Source organism: Rhamphochromis sp. 'chilingali' (genome assembly GCF_963969265.1).
Source record: "Rhamphochromis sp. 'chilingali' genome assembly, chromosome: 16".
NCBI classification, from domain to species: domain Eukaryota; kingdom Metazoa; phylum Chordata; class Actinopteri; order Cichliformes; family Cichlidae; genus Rhamphochromis; species Rhamphochromis sp. 'chilingali'.
In genome coordinates, this window is record NC_137943.1 from 7,969,424 (window position 1) to 7,988,542 (window position 19,119).

Sequence of the window (19,119 nt, forward strand, 5' to 3'; positions counted from 1 at the left end):
TTGTGTCCTAACTTTTTGACACAACTGTAAACACATTGGTGTGAAGAAATCATTCCTGGAAGATAATTCCTAGAAAGAGGAAACACCTCATAGTGTTCTGCACTGCTGGCGTCAAAAGGCTTAGTCCAGAGCTCTTTTGCTACACTGAATGGCGCAATATCATCTTTATGCATATTCAGTGCCATTTTTTTTCTTTTACCTTAACATTTTTAAACTTCTCCCTTGTGTCCCTGTGAGGGTGTGTGAAACAATGTATTGTTTATAGCATTATGTGCTGGCACTATCACCCCACTATAGTAACAAAAACAAGTCTTTGCACTTTATAATTATTTTATTACATGTATATATTTTCTGCCACATTATAGACGATTTTCCTTTTTTTTCATCTTGTAAATTTGATGTATGTTAATAAAACTTGAATAATTATCACATTTTGATGGTGCTTGAAAATGGGATGTGCTGATGTCTTCATAAAGTCTCTGTTAAGTCTTTATAGCACACGCTGCACGCCATTTGTATTGCTCTGCCTGCTGCACATTCTCATCAATGTTTCATCCACCTGTTGAAACGCCTGACGTAGACTAGGTGGAGTCCACCCACAATGACTGATCAAATTGCGGAAGTAGTGGACAGGTACGGTAAGCTGAGGTGGGTCAAATGTCACATCATCGAAGCTAAAGAGGAAAAGTACTTCTGCCTTCACAATAAAAGCTTGATCCCATGCCCCATTCAAATACTGCATGCCTTTTGTTTGTTTGTTTGTTTTTGTTTGATTTTTTTTGATGAGCCAGAAGCTGACATATGTTATTATTCGCGTGTAATTTTCAGCTTGATTGTCTTTTATCCAGACCTAGATCCAGTCTACAGCTTTTTGGTGACCTGTGCCTGCATGTAAGTCAGTGGCGTACTTGGTGTATTTGGCAGTCTGACATTTGTGTTATAAACTGGCTGTTTGCTAAAGTTTGCATGTTGTAACCGGATCCTGTGTGTCGTTTGTAACATTGCGAATTTTGGGACTTTCTTTAAAAATACAAAAAAAACAAAAAAACAAAAAAACAACCCCAAAAAACAAAACGGTGAAAAACAAAACCCTTTTAAATAGAATTGATGGTTGATGATGAGACTGCATATGTTCTCGAGGTGATTTATACTTTTATGGAGATTTATATAGAGATAAACAGAGATATATAGAGGTAAAATCTCTATTGTATGTCACGTGTGCGTGTGAGTTTGTGCTAGAAAATAGTTTTGTTTTTTTTTAATTGATTAAAAGTTCAAATATACAATAGCTTTAAGACATTCTTCTCACTTCATTACTGATAGGATTATTAAATATGTATTTATTTAACTGTGTTTCAAGTGCTATTTAATTTTGTTTCACTGTTTTTGTTATAACTATCAAATTGACCTTTAATTTGAAAGTTGTGACAGGAAATACAATGTTAACTCCTGCTATTTTAACGCTAACTGTATGGATACAGTAATTGGGTTTCCAACCAACTGACTGCCGACGTGTATTGGAGGGGCGTCGGTTGAACGGCTTTACTTTTCAAAACCTGGCAACTCTGTGAACTGTAGAGGTATGTTGTTATTTTGGCGCTTTAAAACACACACACAAGCAGACTGTTATGCTAGCGTGGCTAGCTCAGTAGCTCGACTCTTTCCTCCATGCCAGGCTTGACAGCATCTGCAAGGTTAGCTCGGATCGGTCAGTGCGCTAGCCTCTGGCTCGTTTCTCTGACATGCATTACCGACCACGGAAGAGTCATGCTAATTTTGTTAGTTAGCCTGTTCATTTAAGTATATTTCCCCAAGTCTAATTCATAAAAGTATTGGTAGATGACAGTAACTTTCTGTTTATTTGTGCTCCATCAGCCTGTCACCAAAGAAAAAAAGAAAGGAAAACACTAGCTGTTGTTTAAGTTTTTTGAATTAGCCCATCTGAGTGTTTTTTACTACGTCCTGCGGTGTAGTGACGGCTTTAATAAACGCCTGGAGATGTTGTTACAGGAAATGAAATCATATGTAGTGTTGTGACACTCTTGTTTTCCGTTAATAACATATCATGCTCTTTCCTTCACAAAACAACGCATACTAACACATCTCACCATTCACCCCCACCCACCTACCCTCCCACACACCCACACACACACACACACACCCACACACACACACAGCCATGTCTCCATCAGTGCCCCTGCAGGAGATGATCCGGGCCATCAGGTCAGCCAGGACGCAGTGTGAGGAGCGGGGGGTCATTCAGAGGGAGTGCGCGGCCATCCGGGCACAGTTCAGACAAGCCGACAACGGAGGGCGATCGCACAACCTGGCCAAGCTGCTCTACGTGCACATGCTGGGCTACCCAGCTCACTTTGGTCAGGTGAGGGGATTTGGCTAATGCCTGTCATGGGGTTTCTTCGGGTTAAATGAGCCAGGGGAGGTGAGAAGCCGTCACAGTAGCTGGAGGGTCTGGGCTCACTTCGTCACACCATATCAGCCGTGAAGTCGTAATGTCCAGCACGTGCATCTTACAAGGAATGAGCACACAGTGAAGTTAGGCACGAAAATGCTCCCTTGTATTGCTAGCAATGTTGCTGGTATGTGCTTTGTTAAGCTTGTACTTTTACCGTTACTAGAGCACTGTGAATTGTTGTTAATGCCCTCAAGCAAAGTCTGCGAAAGCCCTCGTGTCTACGAGGGTGGACACTGGAACTGGGCCACTGAGGCCCTCCCTGCTGCTCTGGAGCTGAGACTGACCTCCAGTTGAGTGGTTAAATGGTAGGGAACTTTCCCGGGGGCATTACTTCACTTTCACTTTTAAAAGAGCTTTTGCTGTTCATACTAGATGGAGTGCGTTCGGATGATTGCTAGCCCGCGCTACAGTGAAAAACGCGTAGGATACCTGGGAGCCATGATGCTGCTGGATGAGAAGCAGGACGCCAGCCTGCTCATCACCAACTCTATTAAGAAGTAAGAATAACCCAAACTCGATGCTGTTGTCATTCATATAAGGTGGTGCAGTTAATGACAGATTCCTTAATGTGTAATTGTACATCTTGGAAGGTTTACTGAAATAATGATGATTTAAATAAAACACTGAATATTTTTATCTTTTTGTGTTTTTCAGTGATCTGTCAAACAGTAACCAGTACATACAGTCTCTAGCTCTCTGCACACTAGCCTGCATGGGGTCAGCTGAGATGTGCAGGGATCTGGCGCCAGAGATTGACAGGCTGCTCCGAGCTTCCAACTCCTACATTAAAAAGAAGGTGAGGACTTCTGCGAGGAATCAATTATTCATCCAGCAGCTTTTACCAATATTAATATTACTACCAGTGAGGTGGCAGTTTAAAAGCAAATCTGTATTGTGTTGTGTGTGATTTGGCAAGCTGTATGTTATACTCAAAACACTGACCTAAGCATGTTAATGTCAGGGATAATGTATTATGTATGTAGGATCCATTTGTGCAGGTTGATTGTTAAATATTCATCATAATCATCTAGTGTGACGTAGTACAACTTTTTAGGATGCGTACTGTTCCCTATAGGACTTCAAATCCTTCATGAGCTGTAAAACTTGTAACATCCCACCGTCATGTGCTTAGTGGACGTGTGATGTAACGCTGCTGATGACTTGTTCCGCTGTTCTTTCAGGCTGCTTTGTGCGCTGTTCACATCGTGAGAAAAGTCCACGATCTGGGAGAGCTCTTTACCAAAGCCGCTCGCTCGCTGCTCACTGAGAAGAACCACGGTTAATATACTTTTATGATGTACACAGTGAACTCGTCATGCTGTGAATACTATTTTCAGTTTATTTCTTATTGTTTTTGGTTTTCATTTGTCTTCAGGCGTCGTACACGGCGCTGTGGTGCTCATTACTGAGCTGTGTGAGCGGAACTCAGAAACACTTGAGCGCTTCAGGAAGGTATGAGGGACACACACACACACAGATTACTCTTGATCAGATGTTGTCTGTATTCCTACATGTGTGTCGCAATGTGGTTGTGCTGTGTGTATTCCAGACGGTACCAGATCTGGTTCAGATCATGAAAGGTCTCGTCATTTCGGGTTATTCTCCAGACCACGATGTGGCAGGAATCAGCGATCCCTTCCTACAGGTCGGATTTCATTCCACTAACCCCTTGCACATCCCAGCTACACTTTGTGTAAAGTCAGAGTCGGCTAGCAGGACTTATTTTTACTACTATGTGCTGCTTCATGGCTCGAAATCTTCAATTAATGTAGTTTAATTCTGTGTTACTAATACAAACACTAGATTATTGTCACCTCCCAAAATCACCTCCCATCCACGTGTTCCTTCTGTCGCGTCTCCAAACACAGGTACGCATCTTAAGGTTGCTGAGAATCCTTGGTCGCAACAATGAAGCAGCGAGCGATGCCATGAACGACCTCCTAGCTCAGGTATAGTGTTCACGTTCACCAAAAAAAGCTTTTCTTTGGCTCAGTTCACATCAGTCAGATCTGAAAAAAAGTTTCCACATGTCAGCCATTTCAGAATGAGCAAACATTTCATTTGACCAGTCACCTGTCTCCTGTTGTTTACATGACCCTGAAAGTTTACCTGAAATGCATTTTTATGATACATGAGAGCCAGCCAGAAAGTTCTTCTCAAAACTGAAACTGTTTCTCATAGAGATAGAGTTGAAGCATGTGTAACTATTTTATTTATTAATATCTATGGTTTCCTGTGGCAAATGGCATTAGTCACTCACTCATGTTGCATGTGTGACTAATTCTTGAGAAAAGCTGCAACCCAAAATCTGGCCTTTCTGCAGAGCAGTTTTTTTTTAACTCTTTCCTCCATAAAGACAGCGCCCGTTGACGCCTCCTCTACCTTTATTAATGAATTTGGTACCCCCGTATATATCAGTAAAGACGTGGTTTGATAAGCATTAGAGTAGTTTCTAGTGTTTTTTCAAAGGTAGCTGCGTAGGCAGAGACCACCCTCACTAACGTCTGATGCAAACTCAGTCATTTTGTTCTATAAGTCGGTCGGAAACTTGACAGAAACTGCTCAGTTCAGCTTCACAGGGTGAAGAGTTAAAGAGCTACCAGTGCAGACACGTTTTCAGATATGTAGCTGTCGTCTTTGTTTATCTGATAATTGTAGTTAAAAATACCCTAGTTTTTAACTATACTCTTATCTAATTGGCACTGTACTAGCTGTGTGTCTGCCTGTTTGTGTTTACCATACAGGTGGCGACCAACACAGACAGTACAAAGACTGTGGGCAATGCTGTGTTGTATGAGACTGTTCTCACTGTGCTGGACATCAAGTCAGAGAGTGGCCTCAGAGTAAGAGACTGTGTTTAGTGATGTGAATACATTGAACATATTGCTGACTGATCAAATTATTAATTCATAGACATACACTTCCCTTTACTCATGCTGCAGGTTCTGGCCGTGAACATTCTGGGAAGATTTCTTCTGAACAATGACAGAAACATTCGGTTAGTTCTATTTTCCTCAGATCTTTGTTCCTCTTCCCTGTCTAATCCTCCCCTGTATGCATTCCTTCTCCCTTACTTATCTCTCAGGGTGATTTCACCTTTTCAGGCTAATGGAAAACTCACTACAGCCAAAGAGCGAAATCTCCCAACAGGCTCTTATCGTCTGAGCTGACTAATTACTTTCTCTAGAGCCATTACTCTACAGCCACACCAGAAGGTCACGCTGCTCACTGCTCATGCTGAGCTCTCAATTTCAGACCATGTTATTTTCCAGCAGGCGCTGCTGCGGTTTCCTGAGGGTTTTATTGTGTTACAATCTTTTTCTGGGTTCGTCCCCATAAGGGCCCTGTGGGCAGACAGGTCTGTCTAGTTTCTACCCTCAGGTCCTCTGAATCTCTCTGTTGCAGAGTGACAGGTTTATTCCTGCAAGACCTGCCTGACTAGGTAGCGTCTCTCCTGCGTCCACATAAATACTTGATCAGTCCATGAGTTATTTGAAGTGAAGTGATGAATTATTCATGCTTGCAAGCTGAGAAAATTAAGATTTTCTTTTGTTGTTGATCTTTATTGTCAGGTTGAACATTTTTTGAAATCACATTTTAATAATTTATCCACTGGATGCGTTTCCACACACAGTCACTTTAGATGACCCTGGTGTAGCGAATTCGGCTTCATTATAATAGAGAATGATACTTAAAACTTTCAAAACATTCATTATTTTTGGCTTTCGTGTATGTCTGTTTAGCTATATCGCCATGACCTCTCTTCAGAAGATTGTTGGGACAGACCACAATGCAGTGCAGCGCCACCGAGGGACTATAGTAGACTGCCTGAAAGACCAGGATGCTTCTGTTAAGCGGTGATTTTCTTTTTTTCTTTTTGCCTAGCACAGCTGTTCAACATCTGTAGATGTTCTGTTAAAATGATTCTAGAAGTATTTGATTTCCTGTTATGTTTTTGATACTTTTTAATTGGCTCACATTAAGTAGTGATTGATTTTTATAGATGAAATAACAATAAAACGACGTAACAGTGCCACTGACCTGGCAACATTAACATTCTGTATTTTTGGCAGGTGTAGCTTCCCACTGTGCTACTCACTAACAGTCTGAACCTCACACTAAAGCTTGATGCTAACTACCTTCTCTAGTTTCATCATGTAGCCAAACAGATTTTATTGTGCTGTAAGAAAAACAAAATAATTAATATATATGTTCATATACAATTAATATTAATATATTGCAAACTAGTATATAGTAGAGATGGACCGATCCGATATTACGTATCGGTATCGGTCCGATACTGACCTAAATTACTGGATCGGATATCGGAGAAAAATAAAAAATGTAATCCGATCCATTAAATATCACGAAAGCACCTCACAAAACTTGCAACACGCTGTAACTCACCTCAGAACGTTAGCACTCGGAGCAGTATGCATCACGTGATAGAGCGGCTGTGGCATGCGGGACCTGTCGGTGGTCTGGATAGCATTTGGAGCTTCGCTAGCAACCCGGCATTTCATCTCCGACAAAGTTATCCCCGAGAGAAGTAAAGCAAGTGTGTAAGTCCATCTCTGAATGTTTGTAAAGCATTCCTGCGTTAAGCTTAACAAGCGATATATGGAGCGACTGCCTCTTCTTGCTGCTACTTCAATCATGAATAGGGTTGCCAACCGTCCCTTAAAAAACGGAATCGTCCCGTATTTCGAAACAAAAGTACACGTCCCGTATTGAGCTAATAAGGGACGCACTTTGTCCCGTAATACAGTGAGAATCAAAAGTAGTCTATAAATGTTAATGGAATTAACGCTTTGTTTGAAAACATTATTCCCAGCCCCTCTCCTGATTTGTGACCAATGAGCTGACAGCACACTTATGACAATTCAGATTACCGCTCATCTCATTGGTCGAGGAAAGGTCGCTTACGGAGAAAATACCGGAAGACAACAGATGACCACAACAAGAAGCATGGCCAACAGGGAAACAAACGCCGACACTGCGGTGCAAGTCTCGGACGACAGTACACCTAAAGCTGGGCAGACACTGTGCGATTTTTTCAGTCGCGTTATTCAGCTCCTGCTCAAACTGCACGATTGACTCGCAGGGGTTAGAAGTTCGTAGGTCACGATGCAGGTCTCACACTATACGGCCCGATGCTCTGATGCGACCTGAGTACTCACACTGTGCCTCCATAACACGAAGGTTATAACAGAAAATCTGTCGCTCGCTCTCTCTGTCTTTCACTCACACAGACACACCACCACCACCATCAACTTTGCTAAATTGCTAATGAAAAACATTGATCAGGCAGCTGTGATTGAGCAGCAGTGTAAATTCAACTATTTTCACGGTTGTTGTGGTCGTGATAATTTTGTGAGGCCACATCGAAAAGGCTCGGATGAGCTTTGAAAAGTTCTACAAGTTGTGCCTCCATCGCTTGTGTCCAGATCACACGCTGCACAGCCGTGCTGCTCCATCTTTTACACCAACGTTTACGTGTTTGCGCGCGAGCAGTGTGAGCGGCTGTGATGAGACCCTCACGAGCGATTGATGATCGGGAGCTGGTCGTGAGGTGTTAATCGCTTCTCGTTACCCCACGTATACTACACGACGCACGATGAAGATCACTCAAAAATCGGCTCAAAATGGGCCTAAAACCGCACAGTGTAAGCCCAGCATTAGAGCAGCAATGTTTGTTCCCCTCAGAGAAAGGGAAGAATGGGAAAAGGAAAACACCTGGCTGGAAAAAGTTAATATGTGCAGTGAATATCAGCGCTATGTGGCCAGAAGTGTGATAATATAATTTATTTTGTGTAATAAACAACTGCAAGGATAGATGATTACAAATAGATGACTAATACATAAAAGTAATACATAGATGAATAATGATGATGAGTTAAGGTGCGTAATCATGGGAACAAGCGGGTTTACAAACAGGAGCAGCTGATTAGCATTAGAAAAGCTGAAATAATACCTCAACTGAAGCCAATTGTACTAAATGCACTAAATGTGCACTGTTACAAGAATGTTTTTCTTTCTATTGTTTTCTATTATTTTAAGTTAAGCAGGACAGAGTTCTTTTAAAGAAAGATTTACTTATATTCTCAAAAGTTAAGCATGACAGGCTTCTGTTTAAGAAGGAGACCTGTTTTATTGTGTTAATGTTGTCATTTTGAGCTAAAAATAAATGGCTAAATGATCATTTGTTTCACATGTGTTCATATCACAAAGAATAAACATCTACTTAAATCAAATTCAAGTCAAATGGTTAAAAAAATAATTTCACACACAAAAAAAGAGCTAGAAAATTCACCACACTGGGAAGGGTGAAGACAACTGGGTCGCCCGGCCCTGGCCACGAGGTGTCCCTTATTTATTTTTCAGGGAGTTGGCAACCCTAATCATGAAACTGATCAATGATCAGCTGATCGGCTTTTCTGTCGCGAGTCCGTGTCTCTTGTTTGCTTTTGGCCCATTTTGCACCAGAAAGAGGAAACCAGCAGCTGAACAACAGCAGCACATTTAAGCTTGATCAGCTGTTGTTAGAATGTATTTAATATTACTTTCTACTCGAGGATCTTTTTCTAAGTAGCTGACGCTGGTAGCTGTGCAGGGGCGGATCTAGCAAAGTTTAGCCAGGGGGGCCGATAGGGCATTAACAGGGAAAAGGGGGCACAAAGACATACTTTTCTTTCTTATTCTCATTTAAAATGTCTTGTTTTTAATAATTAATTATCTGACACCCAAAGTTTTAATTTGATGTAAAATGAATAGAAGTCAATTACTGTATATAGTAACTTTTAAGTCTAATATACCCTAGTAAGCTATAGTACTTTTTCCTTTAGGAAGGTACCATCTGTGCAGTCTGCAATTTTGTTGAAGAAAGCTGTTGAATCTATTTAATATTTCTTGAAAAATAATTGATTTCTGTGCATTTTTTTTCACACTGCATCAAATTAAGGTTGATTACGTCGATTAAGCATCATGAGGTGGCGCGTGAGGGGTGGTTCCCTATTTTTTATTTATTTATTTTTGTTGTTGCTGGGAGTTGGAACCCTATTAGTTAGGTTGCTTAATATTTATGCTAAGTACTCTTTAAAATACCAGAATAGGGAGGATGGTGTAGGTTTAAGTTTATTAGATTGATCAGTATTGCTGAACTATGAAATATTCTCTTTTGCATACAGGTATAACAGAATAGCTTTAGTGTAGTTGTTGTTTTAAACTTGAGTATGAACTTATACAAAATGCAGCAAGATATTTAAAAAACAGTTTTGTTGATTAAAAAACACTATATCGGATTCATATCGGTATCGGCAGATATCCAAATTTATGATATCGGTATCGGTATCGGACATAAAAAAGTGGTATCGTGCCATCTCTAGTATATAGTAGTTAAAAAAAGCATATTTTGCTGACTAATATCAGAAAAGTTTGCACATCCAGTCTGTATACTCAAAACTGTAATGCTGCTCTGGGACTATTTCTCCTTGGTGATATGTTTTCTAGTTGAAGAGTTCCTCCATGTATTTTGATCCAACCAGTGAGTTGTGTTACAGACAGATCAGAGTGTTGCTAAAGGGATTTTCAGCAAACTTGTAAATGTTGATGGACACGGAGAGTTTGAGCAAGCAAACATCTTATCAGCTCAGAACGTTTTGACCTGAGCTGTAACAGCACAGAAGGATCAGCTTGTATATCCAGCATTATCAGCGTTGTTTCTCTTTTCCGATCCATCCAGCCGTGCTTTGGAGCTTTCTTTGGCTCTGGTGTCAGCCTCCAACATCCGCTCTATGATGAAGGAACTGCTCAGCTTCCTCTCCTCCTGCCCCCCCGAGCTCAGGTCTCAAACTGCCAGCGGTATATTCAATGCTGCTGAAAGGTAGGTGAAATGCTGCAGAGAAGACAGTGTAATATACTTCATACACAAAGTGTATCTGCAGCGCTGCTTCAAGGTTTGTGAACCCTTTAGAAGTTTGTATATTTCAAATGAGACAACAATATAATATCTGGTCACTCTGGGGTCAGAAAAATTGTTATTAAATGTCCGTTTTAGCTGCTTCCTTTATACAAAACAGCTTCAACTCTGGATTGTTGATGGTTTACTTATGAACTGGTCACTTCAGCTCCAGCTTTTCTTTTAGATTGTGTTCAGGACTTTGACTTGGCTGTTTAAAAAAACATTAACAATATTATTTAACCATTCTATGGTTGAACTACTTGTGTGCTGAGGGTTATTGTGCTGCTGCATGACCTAATAGCATTTTACAAACAAAAGTTCTGACAGTTTTTCTTTGCAAACCACCCACAATTAAAGGCTAGTCCTACCAAGACCAGCCCAAACCATGATGCTACCACCACCATAGCATACCTGCAGCCTTCTCATTTGTCTTGGTGATCTGTAGTACACTGCAGATGTGCAGCAGGGACTTTTTGTCCTTGCTGCCTTGCGTCCTGACTATTACAGGCCTCATTTTGAGCGAGCACTGATTTTTAATTTCCTCTTTTTGTCTGTCTGTTGATTGGTGGAGTTAGAAGTCATCCCAGAGTCCTTTGTTTGTGCTTTGAGTGTGAACATCAGAGTGTGAGGGATCTCCAATCTTTAAATATAAACAGAACGCCCACTCACAAGTCACTGTACTCCCACTAAATGAAAGCTTCTTATTCACCTTCATTTCATCTCAATAAGTTCATAACCAGATATGATCATTTCTTACCTGTGTCATGCGTTTTCTTCATCTTTCTTTTAAAAACCTGATGATTTTTTATGTCACATTTAGCCAGAGTTATAAAAAAAAATCTGATGGATTCACAGGCTTTTCATCACCACTGCATGCATGCGAGCACATACACTGTATATTCATGCGTATGACAAAATGCGGTTATGCAGCTGTGTAAGCCTTGAAGCTGTAACAAGAAAAGTGCCTGTGTCTGCGCTGTATGCACCCATCTCTCTCTCAGTGTCCGTCTCCACATACACTGATATTCCTGTCTAAGTGCCACCGCGACTGAATAGCCTGCAGCGTTTCTACTGTGTATCATTCAACAACTTGAGGCACTTCTCTTTTTCGATGTGTGCTGAAGACAGAATATAGCATGGGAGGATAAGGGGAAAAGTTGCTGATAGAGGCATAGGCTGTAAATGGATTTAGGGCTATGGCAAAGAGCTGGGGATGCTTGAGGAGAGACGGTAGCTAAGCAAATAAACATTATTGTGTGTGTGTGTGTGTGCGCGTGTGTGTGTGTGTGTGTGTGTGTGTGTGCGTGCGTGTGTGTGTACCACTGAGTTAGCTGTGTGTGTCTCTGTCTCTGTCAGGTATGCTCCCTCCCAGCGCTGGCACATTGACACCATCCTGCATGTCCTCACCACGGTAAATGCTGCCTCTTTTACAGGGTCCTCTTTCATAACTCTTTGTGAATGCATTATGATTGTGTTAAAATATGTTTTTAATACATTAGACTTCTAGATTGTGTGTACCTCATCTCTCAAGCTTTTAGATAACAAAGCTTTAAATGTTACACCGATCTAAGAGAATAGTTAAGTGTAAACTAGTCCTGTGCAGACAAAATGATGCAGGATAGAAAAAGTGCTTGGAAGAGCATAACTAGGAAGAATTAAAGGTTCATAATGTGTATTTATTGCTATGAAAATCTCCCCATAAGGGAGGTTGTTGTCTCTGAAGGAATAATGTAGGTTACCCCCAAATTAGCTGTTTTGTTTATTTTCTAGTATGGTGTTTTGTGTTTGATACCCATTCTGCCAGGCAGGGGGCGACGTGAGAGACGAAACGGTGCCCAACCTGATTCAGCTCATTACCAACACTTCAGAGCTCCACTGTTACACCGTTCACAAGCTCTACCGGGCTCTGCTCAGTGACATCTCGCAGGTCTGTGAGTCTGGATGGTTTCTGTTCTCAGAAGATCATTTCAGAATTCTGAGAATTCAAACACGGAAATTGGTCTCCTGTTTGATATATAATATAAAATCGTTACGGTCTGAGCGTATCAAACAATAAACTCGTGAAAAAAAAGCAGCTCTGACTGCAGATGTGGTGTCGTTAAACATGAGGATAATGATCAGACTTGAGTCAGTGAAAGTGGGTCTCAGTCCACAGCCTCACTGATGAGAGATGGTCATAATTTTGTGTGTTCATAGAGTTTAAAGTTAATTAGAATTTTTTGATAAATTTCCCTCTTAAGAGAAAGGGCTGTAATAGTCCTGAGTCAGACAGAGCTGCTTTGGCTTTACTGCTTTGCTTTCAGTTTGAAATTGGCTGATGCAGACGGCTTTATTTTCAGATCCAAGCTGGATGAGTATTTACGTATCTGCAGCCCAGCACTGTTTCCTATTTTTCCAGCATCTGGGGAAAATGGCTATGATATTTCAAACCGCAATGCAGGCCAGTCTGGCAACATCACATATTTTATGTGCTCTGTAATATTTATGTAATATTTGTATGTGCAGCAACCTCTGGTCCAGGTGGCGTGCTGGTGTATCGGAGAGTATGGAGACCTGCTGCTGACAGGAGAATGTCAGGAGACCGAACCTGTGCAGGTACACAGAGCACAGCAAACACTGGTTTAGGTTTTTATTTAATTCATGCTTGTTGCTCTCTGCTGCTCACTGCTGCAATAAATTAGCAATCCAAATTTTTTGTCAGATGATGTCATTTTAAATACACGTTATCTTTTAGGTTTTTCCATGTAAAAATTCTCCGGCACAAAGATAACAGTGTAATTTGCAGTCACAGCTACAGCTCTGAGCTGGGAATAAATAGGTAGTCGGCACGAGCAGGGAAGAAGGAAGGAGCAGCATTAGCAGAAATTCAAATTTGAAATTCTTCTGAAAATTAGCAATGGTGATAATGACAGGAGCCTTTTTTTTTTTTTTGTTCAAATCTCATTAAATATTCATCCCCTGAATATTTTAGTAGTTCATGTCATTGGATTGTCTTCAAAATAGATCTCCTTGATCAAATGCTTCATAAACCCATAATTACACACATTCCAACATGCAGAAAAAAAGCTGATAAAGTCCATTGATTTTTTTAATGAAGCACTTTTCACTGTAAAACTGCATTGTTGTGCACTGTTGCATGGACGTAGCCACAGTGACATCAAGTGGCTTGTGAATTTTCAAATAAAAGCCTGAAGATCGGCGTTTTCAGTGCTTTAAAACCAGACGTGACGAGTAAAGGATGGATCTGACTGAAAAGTCTCACGCTCACTGGACAACTTGTCAATTGCACCATATTAGCCAATGAGCACAAGCATTTTTTTACTCAAAGGATACTTTGAATGAACAAAATTTACAAAATGGGCTTCATATTTCATTCATTTTGTCCCAAAATAAGTGATTTCCCTCATAAACTCATCAGTAAAGTGGTTACAGAGGTCAACCTATCAGGTGACATTTGACTCTGGCTAATGCTTGAGTCAGTCAGCCAGTACGGGGACACATATGCCGACATGTGTCTCTCTGATGATCTGTTTTGTAACACGTCTCTATTGTATAGCAATAAAACAAGTGACCACAACTTTTTCAGTAGCAAGTGTAACATCGCTGATCTAAAAAGACTGAAAAAAGTGTTAGTACAACATTACTTAGTTACTGACTGTGTCTTCTGATAATCTTCTCTGTTTGCTAAATAAATAAATTCAGCTGAAATTACGAGCACTGCGTTTCTTTTTTAGATTAAAAAATGTGCTGCCAGCTGTCAAACCTTGCACTTACATGTCTGTTGTTCAGGTCACAGAGGACTACGTCCTGGACGTCTTGGAAACAGTGCTACAGTCCCACATGTCGTCCCCGTCAACAAGGGGCTTTGCTCTGACCGCTACAATGAAACTCAGCACGCGCATCACTGAGAATGTGGAGTAAGAAACTCTTGTGCAGCAGCAAACAGTGACTGTGACCCTGTGAATCCCCTAACTGCGCCTCTTTCTCTTCATAACTCTACTCCCGACAGTCGAATCAGAAGCATCGTCAGCATCTACGGCAGCTGTATAGACGTGGAGCTCCAGCAGAGGGCAGTTGAATACAACGCTCTTTTCAAAAAATATGACCACATGAGGTACTGAAGGGAGTGGTTAGGTCAACATTTTCTAGAAAATGAGATGTGGAGCTGTTTTAGGCCTTTTATATATTGTCATTATAACCACTGAGGAATTTACTGAATAAAAATGTTTTTTTCTGACCAAAAGAGCTGAAATAGTCCTTCTTTTCACAGGGCAGCAGTGCTTGAGAGGATGCCTGTGATTGAAAAGAATTCACAGGGTCACACCAACGGGGAGACCATCAAGGAGAGTCAAACAGTCAAAGTCAAGCCAGGAGAGCCACAGCAGCCTGCTAACCAGGTACAAGGTGATGGGAAAAATTCAGTTAGGGTCACACTTTAGCCTGTTGAATAGATCAATCCCAGTGTCTGGGTCTGACCTCCTTTTTAGAGAGATCGCCCCTCTGGAGAATTTATTGTTTTAGTTTAGATTTCAAACTTAAGTTAATACTTGACCAAAGCAATAAGCTAACATAAAATTGCACATGTGATAGGGTAGGCTTTACTTCATTTTAGCTTGTCATTCTGTAATGGGCTGTGATTAAAAATATTGGTTTCACATTAACTCCACAACGCTTTATGAACATTAGTGGTTGTGTTCTCAGATCCTTTGCTATATTGGTATGTTTGCGGGCTTTTCTCTTGTCTGTTTTATTATGCAAATCAAATTCCAGTAAAGCTAAGTTTAACAGCTGTGGTCGGGTGTTAAGAATAAGGATTGAAACAAAATGGGTGGGTCTTATTCATTCAGCCAGTTTCATGTTTATCGTAGTATTTTGGACATTTTTCCAGAGCTGTTTTTAGATAAAGTTTATTCTGTTAAGCTGTCTTTTGCATATAATAATAATGTGCAGTCAGCTGGATTATCTCCTCCCCTCTGTGGTGTCTCTCAGGTGTGTGATCTGTTGGACCTGCTGGGTGGCTCTGAGCAGCCTCTGCAGCCCAGCCCGGCATTAGGCAGCGCAGCTCCTCCCATTCCTGTCAGCACACCCAACACTGTTGGAGGAGACCTCCTGGATCTGCTTGGAGGGTTAGAGCCCACTCCCATCACGCCAGGTCTGACCTTCACATATACACACAACGAACTACAGAAACAGGAAACAGGGCGTGATTTTTAGGCACACAGCTAGAGAATTGGTTGAATCGGGTCACTGGATAATCTCTGGAATGTCACGATAATTAGAAGAAACCAGGTGGATAGGGTTGAATTGAAGTTTGCTCTTTAAGGGACTGATGCACTCTCCGTGGCTAAATACTGATTTTAAGCTAATGCAGCCTTCTACACTGTATTTTCCATAGTTGCCACAGTGACTGTGTATGAGAAGGACGGTGTGACTGTAACACTGAGTTGTGAGAAACAGTCCGATTCAGGCCTGACCGTCACACTCACCGCCTCCAACTCCACTGAGTCAGACATCAGAGGCTTCACCCTGCAGGCTGCAGTGCCCAAGGTTTGTATCAGTACCAGCAATAAAATCCTGCTAATCATTCACTGATAGATGATTAAACTGCTGTTCAAGAGCCACCGTCTGCCACACATTTAACCAGTATGTGCGGATTATAGCAGGAGCGCAGTGGCTGCTGTGAGATTACTGTTTCTGAGGCTCTGAGATTTTTTTTGTGCAGCTTGTTTAGTAAAACCTTTAGAAGCAGGACCTCTGCATTTCTAATGTCCTGCCCTACAGCCCTACTGATAGGTGTCACTTTTAGCCCCTGTCACGTCTCATTGGTAAACACCAGTGCAGCAAATGGATTTGAACAACGTGTGTGGGTTTGGGTGCTTTCAACTTCAAAGCTTCATTTGATCCTCCTTCCAGAGTGTCCAGTTACACATGAAGGCCCCCAGCGGGGACTCTCTTCCTGCAAGAGGCACAGCTAAAGTGACCCAGATGGTGGTCCTCAACAACCCCAATAAGGTGGTGTAAACACACACACAAATAAAGCTGGTATTCACCTTCGGCTCCCAAAATATCTGAGGGTTTGTACTGCTTGCTTCAAATCACCTGTAACATTTCAACATGATTCAAATGTGGAATTTCTATCTTGCCTAAGCTGCTACAATTCCTCTTCCTGAGGCAGTCCTTAGTGACTTTGCCAGTGTGCTTGGGCTCATCATGTTAAAAACGTTCACGGCTTTTAGACAGAGGCTCAGATTTGCTTTAATCAGCCTTGAACATCAAAGGACTAAACAGGCCCGGCCTTGCTTAGCTTCCAATCAGTTTAGATCAAGTGTGCTTGGTGCGAACCTTTTTGATTCTCAGTGGGCAGCACCTGTAATGTCACGTGACAACACAGCCATCTTGGGTTTGAATCCACTGGCCAGCTAGGCTGTGTGGGGTTTGCATGTTCTCCCTGTGTTTGTGTGGATTTTCTCCGGGTTCCTCCCACAGGCCAAAGACATGCAGTTGGTGAGTGTAAATTGGCCGGTATGAGTGTGAATGCTAGTGTGATTGGTTGTTTGTTCCTTTGTATTAACCCTGAAACAGACTGGCAACCAGTCCAGGGTGCACCTTACTTCCCAGTCTTTGACAGCAGGTATAGTTCCAACCCCCTCTGACCTTGAATTGGATAATCAGAAGAGAATGGATGGATGGTGTGTGCAAGAAGACAGGAACCAGAAGCAAAAACTCCAAACCATAACATTTCCAGCACCCTGTTTCAACTTTCTCTCCAGAGCAAGTTGTTTCAAAAGGCCTGATTTTTGTCCTTATATTCATTGGACTTCAAATTGGGGTTTACTCGCATCTATGCCATTTGTACATGAGTTTCCTTATAGTCATGTGATTTATTTCAAAGAATCTCCTATGCTCTTATACTCATGCTCACTCTCAAGGACAAAGAGAAAACCAGAGCCGACATGTCAGAGGTTTACGAAACAAAGGTTTCACCTGTGACTTCCTAAAGAGAAACCAATTACTGGCAACTCATCTGGAAATACTGGGTCATATTCATTTTTTTCACATTTTAGGTGTGATTAATGCAGAGGTGTATTTACTGAAGGTGTTTTTCATTTAAATCATGAGCACGAAAACAAAAATGTGTTTTTATATCAGGCACTTTTTAAAGAGATCCAAATTTTTGCTTCCTAAATTCTGTCAAAAAGCCAACAGGTTCAGTGGTTGCACTTACTTTTTGCATGACTGTATCTGCAATCTTTCTGTGTCAATGCTAAAATACGAGGTGTTTTCTCATCTTGAACAAATATCTTGTATTTGACATGATCATTGCAATATGTGCCCCACGTCAGGCTTATTGTATTCTAATCACAGGAGACGTAGTGCTCAGTGTAGTAGTGTGTATCTAAGTCCTGCTTCTCCTTTCAGGTCAATCTAAAAATGAGGCTCCGCATCTCTTACACCAGCCAAGGATCAGCTGTTCAGGATACGGTCCAGATCGACTCCTTCCCTGGACTCGGTCAGTGATCTCAGCCAATCAATGCAACAGGACTGAGACACCAGTCTGTGGGTGAATGAGCGGGCGTCGTTTCTCTCTGACGCAGCCTTTCTACTGACACACCCTACACACTGCCGGTCCTCGGTTACCCTGATCTCTTGTTTCTATGTGTAAGAAACACGGTTCTCTCAGAAGCCTCGTGTATGGAGTTGCATCTGTCCATTCCTCAGGAATAGATCAAGGAGATTATTGGAGTGGACACTGGAATATGCAGGTACAAAATGGAAAAACATAAAATACTTTTTTTTAATGTTGCATCGACAACTGTCTATTAGATATCATTCAGGGTTTTTGTTTACAAGCTGCTACAGCTGATTGTATTCAGTGTTTCACTCCACAGTAATATAAACTTTGAGGGGCTTCTGTCAGTCATCCACCAGATCAACACACACACACACACACACACACACACACACACACACACACACACACACACACACAGCAGTTTATGCATGCTTTTAATAAATTTGTCTTTACACTGATTGAGAGGAGGCAAACACTAATTAATGAGCTACTACAACTAATTTATTATATCAGATACACATCATTTTATTAGGAAACGCAAATATATGAAATTTGGATGAAAGGAAGCTTTTAAACACAACCTTGAGTCCTTCATCTTTTTTTTCCCCCTTTATTCACCTGATCAGCAATATCCATGTCCTGAACCATTCCTGTGCCTTTCATCCTCTCTTAAAATGTAATATTTAGCTTTTGAGGCCAAGATTATTTAACTTTGAGTTGTTTTGTTTTTTTAATCACTCCCATACAAGGATTTTCCTTAATGCTATTCTTTGTCTGTTGTTTACCAAAATGAGTTATTTTCTGATGTAAGTGTATGGTGACGCAAAAGGAAAAACACGCATGATGCTGTCTGGAAAATCTATATTTTAGATATTCAAAGTATAAGCACAAGAGTTTTATGACTGTAAACAAAGCCAGCATATGACTTTGATAACTCATCTTAACCCCTTTTAAAACCACTCCGCGTACTGGATGTCAGCAACGGTGCTCTACATGGATTTCACTGGAGTCTTTACCAGACTGTTTGTATCACTACCTTAACTAAATTATAGACACAGAAGGAATCATTTGACAGCAGTTTGGATTGTCTTTCAATCTTCAATTTCATGTCAT

At 41.2% G+C, this 19,119-nt stretch overlaps 1 protein-coding gene and 1 long non-coding RNA gene across 3 annotated transcripts; one reads left to right on the forward strand and one right to left on the reverse strand.

Annotated features, from left to right (window-relative positions):
* The first annotated feature begins 440 nt into the window (after nucleotides 1-440).
* ap1g2 (adaptor related protein complex 1 subunit gamma 2) lies at nucleotides 441-18,432 on the forward strand. The gene is made up of 22 exons (XM_080861382.1): nucleotides 441-1,580; nucleotides 2,178-2,380; nucleotides 2,846-2,970; nucleotides 3,128-3,269; nucleotides 3,655-3,751; nucleotides 3,849-3,925; nucleotides 4,023-4,118; nucleotides 4,342-4,422; nucleotides 5,218-5,316; nucleotides 5,416-5,471; nucleotides 6,217-6,330; nucleotides 10,215-10,355; nucleotides 11,790-11,844; nucleotides 12,238-12,360; nucleotides 12,939-13,028; nucleotides 14,223-14,350; nucleotides 14,443-14,547; nucleotides 14,704-14,830; nucleotides 15,423-15,585; nucleotides 15,829-15,980; nucleotides 16,347-16,445; nucleotides 17,853-18,432. Exons 2-22 carry the CDS (start codon nucleotides 2,180-2,182, stop codon nucleotides 17,949-17,951), a joined length of 2,370 nt encoding a protein of 789 aa, XP_080717508.1. The 5' UTR covers nucleotides 441-1,580; nucleotides 2,178-2,179; the 3' UTR covers nucleotides 17,952-18,432.
* Nucleotides 2,389-7,018, reverse strand: LOC308383432. 2 transcript variants are annotated; one of them, XR_013969146.1, is made up of 3 exons: nucleotides 6,881-7,018; nucleotides 4,301-4,482; nucleotides 2,389-2,527 (listed from the first exon to the last, which is right to left on the reverse strand). It is a non-coding gene; the product is annotated as an uncharacterized lncRNA (long non-coding RNA). The 2 variants fall into 2 exon arrangements; XR_013969147.1 differs by having other exon boundaries at nucleotides 4,288-4,482.
* Nucleotides 18,433-19,119: the final 687 nt, after the last annotated feature.